Here is a 17,041-nt window from a genome sequence, read left to right on the forward strand (position 1 = left end):
CATGGATCAGGGTCCAATGCTGTCTGCTGTCCAATCCCTTAAAAGTTTAAATGTATACATTTTGTCAAGTTTGTAATTGTTTTTGTGTGTGTGTGTGTGTGGTGGGAGAGCTGTTCTGTCACAGTGAAAGTGGAAATATAAGCCATATAAACATCATTCAGGGAATAATGTATCAGTGATGATTTCCAGGATGATTTTTATTAGCATAGTCCTCATAAAATATTTTATTTTCAGCATTTAAGTTCCTCATTTGAAAAGTGATGCATATATTTTGATATACTGTACATTGGATTGTTTATTGAATATTTTGCTATTATTTACTCCCATCAGTAACTAAACTCGCTCAAAAAATTATATTGCCTCTTAGCGCTAAGCACTTTGCCATATTTTTGGTAATGTGTTTATGTGCAACCACAGTTATTTTACATAGTGCTGTAAATTAGGAGTCTTTGTTCTGTGTTAGTGCTATTTTCCTAATAAATGTTTTTTTTTTTTTTTTGCATTCTAACTATTTGCCATTTAGTGTATTTTTACCAAAAGAAGTTTCACTTCATTTAGTAACTCAAATTATTTTCCTAGAAATGGGTTTATCTAGGGTCTACGGTTGTGTCCCTTTGAAGTGTTAGTAAACATACTGCCTGGTTTACTATATACCTTAGTTCTCAGGAGTCCAAGGACTTCGTGGCAGTTTAGGCCTCCTCTTGAGATCAGCTAGTATTCTTTGAGCTCTAAACTTCCTAAAGCAAAATATATTTCAGAGTTGTGTATGATTGCTTTTTGTTTCATTTGTGATCTACTAAAAGATAAATCCTTACATGAAGAAAGAGTAGATGGTTACATATCTTTTCCTAGTGATTTTTAGTTGGAGAATTCATGGTAAATTGATCAACCCTCAGCCAATTAGACTTTGACATGTACTAATAAAACCTAATTGAGGAATTATGAAGACATTTGCTCAGGAGAAAATGAGCACATAATTATACCATCAAGAGGTTAGAGTGTCAGTGTTACCCAGCTGGAAGAATATTAGTTGAAGTCCCAGTGGCATCTATAAAGGACACTTCATAATATATCTGTGAAATATAGTACCACCAAGGCCAATTAAAAGATGTAGAATGATCCATTGTCAATTGTAGAAGTTCACCGTTAAATAACTGTTTTCCCCTCTTGCCTCTACCTCATTCAGGTGCTGGGGGATGGTCTCCATCAGACAGTGACCATTATCAATGGCTGCAGGTTGACTTTGGCAATCGGAAGCAGATCAGTGCCGTGGCGACCCAAGGAAGATACAGCAGCTCGGACTGGGTGACCCAGTACCGCATGCTCTACAGTGACACTGGAAGAAACTGGAAACCTTATCATCAAGATGGGAATATCTGGGTGAGTCACTGTCTGAAAGGCAAAGACAGAGTTGAGTTGCAGATATTTGAGAATGGTGGTGGATTCGGTGTGTCCTGGGGCTGGGGGAGCAGCTACCTGGCCCCTCCCAGCCCTGGTGTAGCTGTTTTTGTTTCTGATCTTTCTGTTTCTGTCCTCTGGTACCTGCTGAGAGAGAGAGGAAATCTGAGCAAAGCAAAAGGAGGTGGTAAAATGAATCCAAACGCCAGTACGCCCCACCCAACCTGCGTCTTTCCTTAGTGATGGGAAACTGTTATCCTGCAAAGTAAACGTGTTCCCGTCCCCCACTTCTGGTATATTTCATAGAAAACAAAACCTTCCCCCCAAAACTGTGATGAAAGCTGGAAAAAAAAAGTATTAGGTAAAAAGTTTAATGGTGGTTGAACCCTAGACTTCTTTAAACACAGTACTTCAAGTTACCGTATTTTTATCTGTAGAACAGATCTGCAGTATAGCAGTTGATCCCAAATACTGAACCAGGAATTAAGCAAATACAATGAAAAAAAGATACAATTTCCTGACTGAGGTTTCCATTTCTTACTCCTGCTCACTCTTACTGGCCTCAGACTGTTTCTGTTGAAGATATTTAGTTAAAGAGGACGACTAAGAAGGTCTGTTGCCAACAGGGCTTAGAGGAGCAGATGGGCCCAGGGCTGGGGAATCATGGACTCTGAAAGCTTCCACTTCCTGCCGGAAGCCAGCCCCAGTCCCGTTTTCTGGTTTGCTTCAGTGCAGGCTTGTTGGGATGAAGCACCGCCCCGTAGCTACTGACCATTTATGTATGGAGAGAAAAGTAAGATAGAAAAATCGTTTTCTTTTAAAGAAAAAGCAAATGGAAGCCCAGCCATAGCCCTGAGCGCATCAGACACCACAGTGTGCGTCTTCTGCCTAGTTTTAAATATTTTAAAATATTACTAGTCTTTGCTTTGAGGTTTGCGCATGTGCCCTTGTCAATATTTTTCTATTAAAAACCACTGAGACGCTGTTTATTCACTTATGCTTGTTGATCAAAGAAATAGTTTCCTAGGGCTGCAGTTTCCATCCAGGGCTTAGGGCAGTGGGTCTCAGTCTGGGCTCCCCATTTGAGTCTCCTGTGAAGAATTTGAAGTATCTGGATGCCAGGCACAGCCAGACCAATTAGATCAGAATCATGTAAGTAGAAATTTGATTAATGATGCTGGTATTTTTAGAAACAGGGATCTTCACTTTGGGTGAAATATTGAAATTGTGAAGAAATAATTTAGAGAAGTAGGAGCAGTGATAAGTGGCAAGAAAAGAAAATTCTCGATATTATATTAGGAGTTTAAGCCCCCGTTCCAGATCTATATGCATTTTATCCTTTCATTCTAAGACAACACTATAAAGTTTAACCCATGTACTCTTAAACTATTTTAATTAAACCAGAAAGGTGTGTGTAGTCAATCAAATATTCACAACATTTAAATAAATTATTGTAGAATGCTAAATTATGAGGAATTTATTTTAGTTTAATTATTTTAAAAAGAAGTCATAATGAAAATCAAGTAAGGCCATCAATATTAAACAAGGAGGAGGAGGAAGAGGAATGAGAGGAAATTTTTTCTTTAATTTAAGTATTAGAGTGCTGGAGATTTTTGACCCCGTCAGGGCCCACTCCTGGAGAATTTGCATTTTAAAAGTCCTCAAGTGATTTCTGTAAGTAGGCAGAGTGTACTGCTCCTAGGTGGGGTAGGCGGGCATTTCCATAGCAGCGTCCAGTGATAGCACCTGTCTTGTGAAATAAGGATATAATATCCTGATAATAAAAAGCTCATGGGCCAGAGTAGTCCTTTAGAAATAACGTCTGTTAAGCCATGAGTGTGTGGCAAGGGCACCTGTATGTCGGGATGTGTAAATTGTGGGAAGCAAGTAGAGCAAACTCTTCATGGAAGGTCTTTATCTCACAATTAAGATAATTCAAAGTCTCAGCACAATTTATAGAAAAGTGGTTTTCAACCTTGGATACACAACAGAATAACGTAGAAAGCTTGGAAACATATGAATGTTGGGTCCCACTTGCAGAAATTTGGAACGGGATGGTCTAAGATGCAACATGGGGGTCCAGAGGTTAAAGCTCCCCCAGCCATTCTGATGTACATTCAGCACTGAGAACGCTGTTTGGATTGGTTTTCAGCCTGTAGCTAAGATGAGGATGGAGGAGATCTACTGTGAAAAACAGCAGTAGGAGAGGAAATCAGAAAGGACCTTCCTTAAAGTTAAGCAGAGAGACAGAGACTGACCAGGTGACAAGCAACCACCAAGCTTCTCTGGGGGGAGACGATTAAGGCTCCAGTCACCACTCACCCCGCCCGTGGTGCACTCATTCTTTTCTACATCTGTGGATTCTAACCTAAAACACAGTTAGGGGCTGAAGCCAGACACCAAACTATCTTTCACATCCCTGCTTATGTAAAGTTTTCCTCCCACGACTGAGAGACTGTCAAATCTTCCCCTGTTATGATGCTCTTCGCAAGGCTTTTTCAGGTTTCCTGTGTATAATCTGTTAGAAGGGAAGTAGTCTGTGTAAGCATTTCTTACCCAAAGTCCATTAAACATACAGTAAATAAGAATTCCAGCCGATTTTTGCCAAGAGGCTGCATTTCTTTTTGCTTGGGAAATAAAATTACTGATTTTGAATGTCGATATTTCAAACCAAAATAGGAAATTGGAGTGCTCATAGCGAATGCCTTCCTTACATACTCTTGTTTTTTTGCGGGATAGTAACATGCTACAAATTTGCCTGTAATGTAAACATCACTTTTCTTTCTCTTTTAAAAATTGCCTTATTAAAAGGTGAGAAAATGCTTATATATCCCTAATTATTTTTTTAAAACAGTTTTAATCCCCTTTCTTAATAGTGTCAGTCTGAGATCAGTAACCACTGAATGTATTAGATGGCAAATCCCACAGAACAGAAATGTGTTATTGTATTTAAATTACATGGTTAGATTCTTATCAAGAACACAGGGATATATAAGTTTGTATTCTCTAAGCAGTATTAGTAGAGTATTAATTTGCTCGATGTGTTAAAAAGTCAGATCTCTTTATCCCTTATATGCTTTCCCCACATATATTACATATACACACATAAAAATTCATTGTTTCTGACAAATTTGAAGCATTAAAAAATCTGGAAAGGAAATAGTAGTGATTAATTCAGTAAATTCTTTGATTTTCTGAATATCAAGTCAATAGCTGGAACATGTATTCTCTTTTTTTTTTTTTTTTTTTTTTAATAATAGCCTATCAGCTAATATTTGCATAAAGAAACATCCTTCTAGATTGGCCTCTGTCTAGATGTTTGGAAAGTGAAAACCATGATATGGATTCAAAAGGCTTGAATTCAAGTATCTGGTTTCATTTATTTGGTTTTTAAAATTGGAAGGGTCTCTTGTGCCTCAAATTTTTAATCTAAGAAATGGAAATGATAATTTTGGGGAGATTTAAGTGAGATTGTGTAAGAACTTTCAGAAGCTACAAAGACTTAGAAATGCGTGTTATCAATTGCCAGTCTTAGGAGCATTTTGCAAAACTACTGTGGTATTTGTATTCAGCAACAATAGTCAGTTACAATTTTCAGATATTTTTAGTTCCCCTCTATCCTTCCCAGATCCAGTTTACCTCTGTTTGCTCTTATTGATGATTTAAAATATCTGAAAATATTTTAGATGAAGGAAACATGACTTTAAAAAGTAGGAAGAGGAGGGTGGACAAATCTCTGGCATATTTCCAGTTAACAAATGGAGTGGCCATTGCTAGTGTCAGCCAGGCTTGTGAGGCATGGCTGGTAGACCGAGCTCCGTGCCAAGCACCACTGCAGTGCCTGTAACCAATTATTTGTTACCATAATCGTGGCCACGTGTCCAATGAGCCATGTAAGGGGATATTGTTTATCATGAATGGATTAGTCTATCTTTTCAGCCATTTGTTGTCGTGGTTGCACTGATTTTCCAAATCACTTAAAAATCTGTTCCAGTTATAAATGTAAAACATAATGTAACTGTTTCACAGCTCAATTGTGTACTTAAATTCTTTCCAAAAAATTCTAGAATTGATTCCTGCATATGACACCGAGGAAGACAACTAGCCCTGTCGCTTGCTCGTGTATCTTCCATCACATAATAACAGCCTCTTCTCCATGTAGGGCACGAAAGGAATTTTTCCACCAATAGATGGGGATTTCCCTTGCTTGTTTATGTAAACACGTGCATTGTCGCTGTAATCGCTCACTTGGGGAACAGACCTGGCAGGCATATTCACATAATTTTATAGACAGCTTATTGAGAAATAAAACATACCAGAGTTAATCTACATTAAACCCTTTCTAAAATGACCCTTGGCATAAATAGGGTGAAAATCTTTAGGAATTATATGGAAGAAAATAATTTCCAATCTGAATTTAGAATCGACTTATTTCTGTGAAATAGATTTTTCTGTTTACACCCCTCTTAGAACGGGTGGTATTTTTAAAGCCCCATGAATTTTAATAAGTTGAGTGGATATTCCAGATTCTTTTGCATATCCTGTAATGCCTCTACTAGTGAATTTTGATCACCTTCCTAAATACACATTTGTATTGTGAGATTCTCATTTTAAGAGGTCATGAGAGTTTGTCTTGTGTCAAGTTTGTGAGTCACTCAGTATTCTACACATATTACACACATATAGAAGCATCCTAACCAACACAGTTATGTGTTTAATGGTTCTTTCCAAAACTTTGGAAGATAAATGTAAGATGTCATTAATAATAGTGAATATTTTGTTGGCATACACATTTAGGAAAAGGAAAATGATATAATCTTATAGGATAAGTTTTCTTATATGCAATGGAATAGCAGTATATAATCCTTCATTGTCTAGTGTATTTTTCATCTATGAGACAAAACGGGATATATGCAACCATTGTTCTAACTTTTTAAAGTGTGTTTGTTTGCTTGGAGAGCTCTCTGAGAGAGGGAGTGTTCTCATTAAGCACTAGGGTCTTCTCAGGTGTTTTATTTTATTCTGGACTCAATTAATGGAGATGCTAATATTTTTCTTATCAGATCAAGGTTGGATTTAGGCAACATGAAGCTAAATGGCTCCAAGTGAATGCAAATTTATATACAGTATTGATAGATAGGTACATACAGATATTTTATATAAATAGCAATTCCCTCATTTAAGATGCATGTCTCTGCTCCTTTCAAGTGTTAACTTAGTGGAATTTAGAGGAATTCTAGCATGCCTACAGGGAGGAATTTAGAGCCCAAATCTTTTTTCCCTTGCGGCTGTCCACCTAGGTCAGGTCACGATGTTCCTGTATACTTCCAACAAGACAAGTGTTACTCTGTGTTTTGTAACTGTTTATCTCTATATGAATGAAAATTGTTACACTTTTAAAGGTCAAGCCTGGGAAGCAGAGCCTGGAGAATGGGCTGTCCTATCTATTTCAGACTCTAGGTAACATTCTTTTACAAAAAGGTGCAGAACCAGCATGACTACGCACAGGCAACAGAGCACAAAGGTTAGAGCTGATGGAATAGATCCAATATGAAGTTAGGTTTGTTCTTCTCTGTTACAGGAAGTCATTACCAGTAGATGAATCTTCTACTGAAATAGGTAGGACATAATCACAGCTTTCCTGATTTCTAGATAATAAACAAATGAATAAAAAGCTGACTTTTTCTTAGACTTCTGAAATCATATTCTTTAAATCAGTGACGTTTACTCTATAGAATGTGATCCTCCTCCTTTGGAGGAGGGTTGGAGTTTATGCGGTCTTCCGTGGGACATGTCTGTAACACTCAACAGGACTGAGTTCACGGCCAAGCAGGTAACAGATGTTTAGGAGTGCAAAGCTGAATTGAAGCACCTTATTCTGAGGATAAATAGGTTGAAGCTGACAGACCTAATGTTATTTACATCTGAGCTGCAAGTCCGGGTCACTCACCCCCATACTCAATATGGAGCCAAATACCCTTTTTTTTTGGTTTAGCCAGAAGCACCATGACTAAATGAAAACAATCAGATGGCATACACAATATTTATAGAACAAGAGAGGGTGGACTCTGGAGCCGGATTTGATCTATCAAAACCCTATTCTAACACTTTGTAAACAATGAACATTTAACCATATTAATCAACCTTTCATGGGTCTTAGTTGTAAAAGGGTTATAATATTATCTGCCTTATGGGGCTTTTGTGAGAATTAGATAAACAGATCAAATTGCTTAGAACAATACACCATAAATATATGCTTACCTTTCTGTCTGCCTCTCATTTCACCTCTTCCTAATTATTTATCCACATCATCATCATCATCAATAATTATAGGACAGTATATTAAAAGTGGTTTAATGATCTCAGGTAAGTAGTTGATAGATTTATCCTCAAGAATAATATAACCTAATTATTAGGACAGTTAAAAGTCACTACAATAACTGTTAACAAAGCCTAGTCATCTTGTGCAACTTTCAGTGGCCTGTGCCCCTGAGGACTGAAGAGATATCTGTATTCCGTGTCACTTATGCACACAGTTTCGCCAAGTAACTCATTTAGTCAATGTTGACTTTGAGAAAGACCTAATAGAATGTTAAAATGTCTTGGCAAATAAATTGGGTTTGCTTAAATAAACTAGCTTAATTATATGCTGTGTTATCATTCTGGCAAAAAGATGTCATGTTGATAGGTCATGAACAGTTCACTCAGTTAGCATCAGTGCCTTTTCAGGAGCCTGGAGAATGAGTAAAGAGGTCTGTCTCTAGAAAAAAAATTAGGTTGTACTTCCAAATGAAAAGATTATTTGAGATAAACATCTGCATTTCTCCCATGAACTTCACTGATACATTTTGATGAGACAATGGGTCTCTTGCAATGGCCATTTAAATGGTGTGTAATCCTATTAATATGCAGCTGTACTGAGTGACAGGTGTGAAAACTCTCTCCTGTGATTTAGCAGAGCAGTACGGAAAACTACCTGCACCAGTTAACAAATGATAACAGAGAACCAGCATTTATTGAAGGTTTATTAAATATTTGGGATGCTTTAGCTCATTTAATCTTCAGAATAACTTCAATATGATGATGTGGATTTTATTATTATTAAGCCCATTCTATTGATGCAAAAATTGAAGATTAGATAAGGTACACCTGGTGAATTAACAGGGGAGCTGGGATTTGAAACCAGAGCTATCTAATTAATTTGCCTGGAATCTTCCCAATATGGCCCTATGGCCCTTCTCTGCTCTTCTTTCACTGTCCGCAGGAACCTGAGTGACCACCACATTTTAACTTAATGGGCGGCACGTATATACAGTGGACTATCATATGTAGCATACCATTTCTTTTTATAAATCCATACCAGTCACATTGGATTAGGAGCCAAATGTCCCTCAGTGTGACCTCATCTTGACTACCTACAAATGCAACAACCCTATTTTCAAATAAAATAACATTTCTGAGGTACTGGGGGTTAGGACTTCCACCTATGAGTTTTAAGGGGATATAATTGAGCCCATAATACTTAACTATTAGGAAAGTACCTTATAACGTTATACCAATTTGCTACCACTGAGATGTTGAGAGTGTTGTGTACAATTTGACGAAGAGGGAATGGTTTTATAAGAAAGACAGTGGCTTCTAAGAGGAATTTCTCATCAATCCTCATGTACTCAGGAAATATACCGGGGTCAAACCAAGAGAGGTTGGTTAGTAACTTATTACACGTGACTCTCTTCATTCACTTACTTACAAGCAAAACTTCAAAGAAAGACTTTGAGAATTATTCTCTCTTAGGTGGCAGATGAGCCAAAGATGCTTTTTAAAACCAACCCCTCATCCCAAGCCTTGAGAAATGTCTGGTCTTTAAAAAATGTCCAAGTTTCAAACCTCACCTAGCACTGTATTATGAATCAAACACCATGTGATACTGTGAACATCATTTAATTCCTTGAGATACATTATCTGTTAAAAACTGGACTCTAGAGCACATGCATTCTAAACAGTTACAGACAGTCCTCCTATCAGCAAAGAAAAGAGCTCTCCCGAAGCTAAAACAGCTTTTTTCAATTGCATCTTGAGATGCAATTGCTAATTTCACTTGGAGTAGAAGAGTATCTATTTGAGAACAGCAGGTCTCATGACATAGCCCTCACAGTATTCTTCAGCGAAGGTTAAGAAACACACTCCCCCGGTTTCATATATGAAAGCTGAGTTGCCCAGAGCGAAGGCATCATTCACCCTGTGCATTTAGCAGGCGCAATTGTTCATTCCATTTGCACAGAGGCTGTCCCGTTTGTGTACTTTTCAGTTTTGTTACGGTATACAAAGTGGAAAATAGAGCTGTGTGCGATAGCCCAGAGCAACAGAGAAAGGCTGTGAATTCATCATAAAGTTATTCAGGCTGTTTACATTCAGCCTGGCACAGACAAGTATTTGATAACAGAATCGAAAAAATACAGGAGAAATTTCTTGATCCTTTGAAAGGATTTTGTGATGTGATACCAGAAGATATCTATGATGGGTTTTTTCACATGACTTATTAAATAAAAAGGTCAGTGTGTATTCAGTATCTATAATTTGACAGTTTTCTTCTTGGAATAGAAATAGATAGGAGTATTACATGGTAGCTTTACTTAAACAGTAATGTCAATGTCATTTGGTTTTAAAGTCAAAGACCAAAAATATCATGATTCAGACAATCATTTGATATTTGGATTTGGGGTAACTGAAAATGAATGAAATACACACACACACACACACACACAATCAAACCCTTACTACAAAATAATTGTTAATCTTCCTCCAAATCATATGAAATCTATGGATATTTAATAGAATCGAATCTATTTCTCAAATGATTCAGTGGCTGTGCAGAGGTGATAGGCATGTTGACTAAGATCAAACAGCGCTTCCAATACTAACTACCATTCACTGGGTTCTTACCTGGTGAAGCACTTTCTGTGTCAAACGCTATGACAAGGCCCTGAAAGGTGAGACACCAAGTGTGGTTCTTGGTCTCTGTGTCCCCATCGTCTTCGCTGTCCCCTTTATAACCATACTCAAGGAGATACAACAGCGGGCGACTATATGCAAGCTCTCAGAGAGCTTTACTTGTCTTGCTAAATGTTGAGCCTCGCCAGCTACGACCGGGCCCTTTACATTGAATGTGCTCAGTAAGTGTCTGTTGGCAGATTGACTGGGTCATGGGATTTAGTGGACATTTGGATACATCATTACAATTAGGTGTACGTTTCATAGGCAATGATGTTCATGCTCTTAATCTATATTATTTTAGTGAAGACTGACAAATGTCACACAAACCTATATGTATGGAAAAGAGAAAAGTGTCAAAAATGGCATTTGTGGGAACACCTGAAAGGCTCCGGATTTCCACAGGGGAGAAAATACAGCAGAGGCTGCAGCAGCAAGGAGGTAGGCGGGGGGCTGGGGATACTGACCAGGGCAGCAAAGCACATCCTCCTTTCAGAGCTGGAGGCAGCTGGGGGCTGCCCGGTGAGATGTTAAGGGGCTGATGCCAGATGCACGCGTACGTGGCCAGCTTGAATCTGAGCTGGACCCTGGGTCAGCGCAGATAATCCAGTGACACTCGAGAGAAGTTTCTGTTCTCACAAAGGCTGAGCGCAGGACAGCAGCACAGTGTGTGATGTCCATGCGAAAGGAGGCTACCTGACACAAAAGAATGTATTAGATGCTCATTTATACAAAATGTAAAACAGGTAAAGCCTATGATGCAAGCAATCTGGATAGTGGTTTCCTTTACAGGAGGGTAGCGGCTGGAAGCAGGGACAAAGGAGGGCATTGAATGTGTTGCTAAGTGTTTGTTTCATGAGCTAGGGCCCTGTTACACTTGAGGAAGTGTATTCATCAAGCTGCATACTGACATGTTCATGTTGACACTTCTCTGTATACGTTAGGATTCAATAATACATTTTGGAAGACAAGATAATCAGACTTGAAATCAAGGTTCAGCTCTGAGGGAAGAGGATCAGAACTGCTCTCTGGTACCAAAAATAATCGTAGAAGAAAACCAGTGGGCCGAGAAAGAATAATTTGGGGACTTAACAAAGCCTCTTCACTGCCTACTTGTAACACGTCGGGGGCTTAGTTCAGTCTTTCTATAAGTTCAGCATTTATGTGAGTACACGGGGTTCTGTTCACACTGAACACATGGGTACCTGCTACAGCATGATCTACACCTGCTAATGAAGAGGTTATTTCGAAAGAATCATCATGCTTGGCTCTCATTGCCTCTGGCTTGAACAAAGATGAGCACATATAAAACAGACATCCTTGTGTGCATACGAACAGTCAGATAAGCCAATCTTTGGCTATTTCTAATCTTTTTGTTTCCCCTATTGTAAGAGGAATGCCTAAACCTGCTAAATTTATTTCAGTTTTATATTTGCCATCTGTGTATGCTAAGTGTTAACAGCCACAGAGAAAATTTTTGTGTTCAAAATGTCTCCCCAATTAAAATTGAGGAAATGTAGAAACAGAGACAAAAAATATGAATAGAGAGCTCACACAATAGAGATGAATATATTTACTCTTAAACTCAGCCACCTCACTTCTAGGAATTTACCCTGAAGATACAGCTCCAATGACATGAAAATGTTGCTGGAACATGGCCTCCATGCCCCACTTACCAAATTGAGACCCGAGGACAGAGTTCTGGATGAAATAGAAAAGGCAGCTTTATTTCTTTGCGGGCAAAGGAGGTCACAGTGGGCTAATGCCTCTAAGACTGTGAGCCTGCTGGGGAGGGAGGGAAGGGGGTCTTATAGTAAAATTGAAGAGTTCAAGGGGTGGAGCTAGTTTCCATACAGATCGCATATGGGGTAACCAATTGCTGCAAAGTTGCTCTTGTTTTTGCAGATGCAGTGGTCCCCTTCCCTCTGCAGTGTATGAAGTTCACCTCTGGCTGTGGGACTCTTTATATTCTTGTACCTAGAACACAGGATGCATAGGAAGGGGGTCTGTGAACAAAGCTCTAGAGGAAAACTTGTGCAGTTTAAAGCCAGGCTGATAAATGCTTTTAGCCTTTCAAGCAGGCTGAGGCCTCGGACCTCCTGCTGCAGGCTGGGGCCCACAGCTCGAACAACAGGATACAAGGAAACCACAGGGGGTCAAAAACAACTGCAGACGTGTGCAGTTGGGGCAAGTCATGAGCAAGATGCACAAGACACTGAACTACTGTTTCTGAGATGCTGGGGTCAGGAGGAGGTGCTGGGTCAGGAGGAGGGCGCTGGGGTCAGGAGGAGGTCACTGAGCATGATCCCTGCACACAACACCTGCGCCACAAGGGGGCTGGGCAAACCACCCAAGCCTCCCTCCTCTCCAGCCTAACCCTTTTCAGCAAGAGCATGAGAAAAAAACCTTTAAACTATTTTACAGTTAAGCAGTTACACCATTACAGATATCAGATGGTCACCAATGACAAAAACACCTAAACACAAGGTCATTCATTGCAGCATTATCTGAAATGACAAAATATTGGAAACTACTTATCTGACCAAATACAGGAGATTGGTTGGATAAAACTAGGCTACATTTGCAAAGTGGATAAAAGTGCATAGCCATAAAAGAAACTGAGAAATATCTCTTAGTTGACACACGGTGGGTTTCCTGGCTATATTGTTTAGTGAAAAAAGAAAAGTGCAAAGAGCTTTTATTATGTACTAACTTTTGTGTAAGACTAAGAAATGAGAAAGCATATATATGTGGTTGAAGCAATTATGGAAATATTTGAATATATTATAGATTGAGCAGATGAGTATGTATGTTCATGGTTGTTGGGAGCCATGGTTCACAGTATGAATGAAGTGAGAAATAAATAAGGAATGGACAAAAATAAGAAGGAAGCCCATTTAAAAATATGTGTGTGTGAATATATATATATGTATCTGCATACTTACATATGTACATACGTACATATATATTTCCTAGCTGGGACTATTGAATGGTCTAGAAACAAAGACATTCCAGTAACAATGAGCACACCTCGTGCAGACCTTAGTTACAAATACCATCACCCTCTAGAAGGAATCAGATCTGCTTGGAGAAATCAAATCAGATTTTGGTCAAGATACAACTTGAGTTTGAAACACCTTTTTATGTCAGAACAAAAGGAAGAAATTACGATTGATGGCAAAAAGGATGCAAAAAGCAGCTTGAAAACAATTTCTATTGGCCAAATCTGGACAATTTGAGTACAAAAATAATTAAAGGCAGTGATGAATTATAAACCTTTAGGAAAATATGAATCCTTAATTCTGTGGAGATGGTAGGTGCGTAGATACACAGATACGTAGATACAGAGATAAAACAGAAGAGCAGAGCGGTCTCTTGCTTACACTAGAATGCAGACTTCTAAGTAGTAAATGTGGAAAGTGTGCTGGTGTTAGAAGTCATCTTTTTGCAACCATCCATTAAATATTAGATCCGGCATGCAACATCGATGAGCATTAAATCTAGGGGACAGGGAGGGAGTGTCATGAATGTATGGTCTTTGTCTCCCACCAATTACTTACCAGCTGCCAGAGCGGGGGAAAAATACATGTAAGAAATAAATTAGGTAACATCTTGACCGGATGATCCAAATAAGATTCTCCCATGAGAGGCAGATCAACACCTGGTGCCTCCAGACTGTGATACACCGAGAAGCACCCAACACTGTGCGAGCAGATCCCATGGGGAACGTGTAAATGGACTGAACCTGTGATGGGGAAACATTGCTCAAACCCCAGATGAGAAGCGTTCTTTGAAGAACATTCTACCAAAAAAAAAAAAAAAAAAAAAGGCTAAATTTTAAAAATGTCACTGTGATAAAAGACAACATAAAGCTAAGGAGTGATCTAGGTTAAAGGAGATTTTTAAAAATGATATCAACATAAAGTATGTGATCCTAGCCTAGATCCTAGCCTGGATGGGAAAAAATGCTATAAAGACATTTTTGGGTCAGTAGACAAAATTCTAGTATGGAGAGTTGATTAGATACATCAGTTTTAAATCTCCTGAAATTGATTACTACATACTTGGCACCTTCTGTCCTTATTTTCAGGAAACATAAACTAAAGTATTCAGCAGTAAATGGTTATGATATGCAACTTAGGGAAAAAAGCATGTGTATGTGTCTGTGTAAAGGGATAGGGAGAGAGAAGGAAAAAAATGAGAAGGCACATAGCACAGAGCAAAACGGGGGGATGTGAATAAAGAACAAAGTGTATACAATGTCCCTTAAGCTATTTTTGCAATTTTTCTGGAAGTCTGAAACTGTTCCAAAAAGAGGAGTTAAGATATATATATATGTTTTCCTGAAAATCCAGCCTTAGAAACACATTCTTTTTATTGTTGTTTTAACAAGGCATCCTTTCAAACCACATGACTTATGAGCATACAAAACTGTATTATTCTTAAAATAGTCTTGGACGTTTTTATCAGTATGTCTTATTGGCTCTTTCCCATTGGCTGGTTGATAGCTGATGGCCTGAGGAAGTCGGAGATTGGATATCACAGGGTAGGGGGAAGAGAAATTACGCCAAAGCAGTGACAGAGGAGCCAGGTGAGGGCAGGGAGAATGCAGCCGACCACCGTCAGTGCTAGATTGACAGGAGGAGGTGGGGTACAAGGAAACACCTACAGCCAGTCTATCAACTTACAGTGTCCCCTGGAACTGGTCCTGATTGAAATGATGATCAATAGTCAATAGCTGCTTCCTTTATGCTTAATTTTAGACCATATGTTCAAAGATACTACAGCAAGAAAGTAAGTGTATTTATTTAGAATATTACACTCTAGAAGCATATTTGTTCCACGGGATTTTGTGGGGTGTAGGGGGTGATAACAAATGTCTGAAAGTCATGGACTGTGGCTCTGCCCTCAGGCACAAAGACCTCAACCATCCCTACAAGTCACGCTTGTCAGAGTAGATTTGAAAGTGGGAAGAAATAAGATAGATATGAAATTAGCTTAGGACAATTCGATATTTTGAAAACATCTGAAGGACCAGTCACTAAGGGCCTCAACTGAAAAAAAATAAATAAATCACGATTAGATCTTATTCTGGAACAATCACCCAGATCTGCGTTGGCCAATCAAGAAGGAAATGAGAGAACTCTCTCGACAGAGGAGTAAGGGTTCCTTGCGGAGGATTTTCAGGCAAATATGATTTGCACATTCTCTGCATTTGTTTATTCTGTCCAGATACCAAAAAGAACACGCTTCAGTGAGAAAGAAACTTGCATCTGGTTGCAGGGTTTTACGCTGTACATTTTCTAATTTCTCTACCAACTTTGAGACCCTCTTATTCATTCTAAGCTGAACTATTTTTTAAGTAGGTAACTAGCCCATATTCAATTTCATCTGCTGGAAAGCGGTCAGATTTACAAACAACACAGTTTCAGGTTTTGATGCTTCTATTATGTTAATTTAAACTTATCTGCTAATATTTCTCTCCTTCAGCTGCAATCTGTTTTGCACCAAGTACATCATGTAACGTTGTGCATCTCAGCAAAAATGCCTTTCTTTCAGCCTTGGTACGTTTGAAATACCAGGGAGCGACCAACACTGCGAAAATGATCATTTGAGCACGCTGCTCTAAGGATGAACTCTTTAAAGCTACATGGGTTTTACACTTACGTGTCAGATGATTCCCAAACCTTCAGAAGAAAGACCAAAACGCTGACACAACCAGTATGTGGCTTCAGAGTCTGTGCACAAAATGATATTAAACGGAACTGAGATTGAGCGTAAAAGTGAAAGTTTGAGGCAATTCATAGAAAATTCCATTAGATTCTCAGGTTTACTTCAGCAGAGATTAGGAAATATATTTCAATTTCCTCAACAAAGTGTGAGTCGGATATTAAAGAAAAGCAGGACAGAGTCAGCGTTTGTTTTTGAAAGCATCACTAAAATGGGATATTGGCACAAAGCAGGTGATCTGTCTCCAGGATGAGTAGGACTTGAATTTGTTGATGGAATCAGATCAGTACGGCATCATCCACTAACAGGTAAAGGTACTGAAGGAGATCAAAAATGCATCACAGTTAATCAGAAGTTATCAAAACTAGTCCCTAACTCGAACTCTGACCCTGACACCTACTCTGGTTCTCAGTTCAACTCCAACGCCCATCCTTACCTTAATCCTAACTCTACTAGAATGCTACTTGAACTTGAAGCAAAGCCTCAATTCTCTGATGAAAACCCAGTCACTTAACAACAACAACAAAAAGAAAGGCCTAGTTAATATCTTTATAATCACTTAAGTATTAGTACACTCTTATTTCTCACTGACTTTAGTAATAATTTAGGAGAACATTTTCAAGAATAACCAAGTTAATAATTTTAACACAAAAGCAAAATCTTTCCTCAAATCACATGATCGATGGGATGGTTCTTTAAAGGTAAGTAAAAGCAAATGACACTCTAGTGTACATTGTTCAGAATAAGCAGTAATCAACAGGTATCTCCACATATGAACATTATCAATTAGGATGAATGTTAAGGTTGATCGTACCGTAAGAGTCCTTTTCCTCTTTTACTCATTACACTTCTGTTACTTAATCAGTAGAAGTCGTACGATTGATGTTTTTGTTTTGTTGTGTTTGAGAATCAAGGAACTAAA

At 38.6% G+C, this 17,041-nt stretch overlaps 1 protein-coding gene across 1 annotated transcript in view; it reads left to right on the forward strand.

Annotated features, from left to right (window-relative positions):
- Positions 1–17,041, forward strand: part of LOC102513310 (contactin-associated protein-like 2) — a 1,230,151-nt gene that overhangs the window by 607,268 nt on the left and 605,842 nt on the right. Inside the window, exon 4 of the mRNA XM_032484371.1 lies at positions 1,187–1,380. Within this exon, the coding sequence (XP_032340262.1) occupies positions 1,187–1,380 (194 nt within the window). The remainder of the gene's footprint in view (positions 1–1,186; positions 1,381–17,041) is intronic.

This window comes from Camelus ferus, chromosome 7, assembly GCF_009834535.1.
Source record: "Camelus ferus isolate YT-003-E chromosome 7, BCGSAC_Cfer_1.0, whole genome shotgun sequence".
Classification (NCBI taxonomy): domain Eukaryota; kingdom Metazoa; phylum Chordata; class Mammalia; order Artiodactyla; family Camelidae; genus Camelus; species Camelus ferus.